Here is a 1,043-nt window from a genome sequence, read left to right as displayed (position 1 = left end):
TTCGCAAGAACCACTTTAATATCCTTACGCATAAGATGTACCCTATCCCTATCAGTGATAAGGACTCTAGGCGCTCCATGTTCACAGAACACAGAGTGGAACACATTAGCGATAGTCTTGGGCTTGGAATCCTTCAATGGCCTTGCACAAGTAAAGCCAGAGACGTGATCATGCACCAACAACGAGTAGTGTCTTTATCATCGTCTCCTTGCGTGCCTTGCCTTCGTCCGTAAGGACCAGCCAAATCCGCACCCACAACCTGCCACAGCCCTGTAGTTAGTAACCCTTGTACATGAGTGGTCACATAATCCAGGCTGCGTGCAGCTCTAGCCTTCAAACAGGGTATGCATGATCTCAAAGTTGACCTCACCAACCGCTTCAGACCCTTCCTTGAATACTTCATCTTAATCTTACCATAAACTCGAGGAATACCGAGGTGACCGTATATGTAGTGGTAAATCGCAGATAGTAGTCGAACCATACGATCCGAATAATCGGACTCACCAAGATGTAATACTCCAGTAATTTGGTCCCTCTCGGTCTCATCGGGGTCGCTTGGCTTTCGGTGAATAAGACCGTCTTGATCCAGGTAGCAAATCCTACCCAGTCGTTGCAACTTCGTAGCATCCATACCTAAGTGATTCCTTGTTATATCACCATTTAGGTATTGCTTGAACCGACGAAGAACGTCATCGGAGCTCTGGCACCTCCTAACACAAATTGCCACACACCTTTCATAGTCAGCATCATTAAGGACACCTTCACCATAGCGGCCATCGGGCGTGGCATACCTTTCCAGAGCCTGTAGTTCCTCAACTTCTCCTGGATTGCAGCCAGTTAGTTCGGGCAAGTCTATACCATCAACATTAAGCGCCATGACCTTAACGCAATCATCGTCCAGCCTCGCATCATTGCCTTGGTCTTGTCCAGGAGCTTCTCTATAGTCATAGATTACACAATTTGACTTCAAACTTGCCTCAACCTCCTTATCATCGATCCCACGATCAAACCCTAGTTTTGCCCTAGTAATAGAGTCTGCATAG

The 1,043-nt window shown here is 47.0% G+C and overlaps 1 protein-coding gene across 1 annotated transcript; it reads right to left on the bottom strand.

Moving 5' to 3' along the window:
- Positions 1-504: 504 nt before the first annotated feature.
- On the bottom strand, positions 505-877 carry Pmar_PMAR015613 (hypothetical protein; the record flags this gene model as incomplete). The annotated part of the gene is made up of 3 exons (XM_002781285.1): positions 505-633; positions 658-710; positions 732-877. Coding segments are annotated over 3 exons (328 nt in total), but the record flags the coding sequence as incomplete, so codon positions are not given.
- Between the last annotated feature and the right edge of the window lie 166 nt (positions 878-1,043).

Source organism: Perkinsus marinus, assembly GCF_000006405.1.
Source record: "Perkinsus marinus ATCC 50983 genomic scaffold scf_1104296942794, whole genome shotgun sequence".
In the NCBI taxonomy this organism is placed as follows: Eukaryota; Perkinsozoa; order Perkinsida; family Perkinsidae; genus Perkinsus; species Perkinsus marinus.
This window is presented reverse-complemented; position numbering and strand designations above follow the sequence as displayed.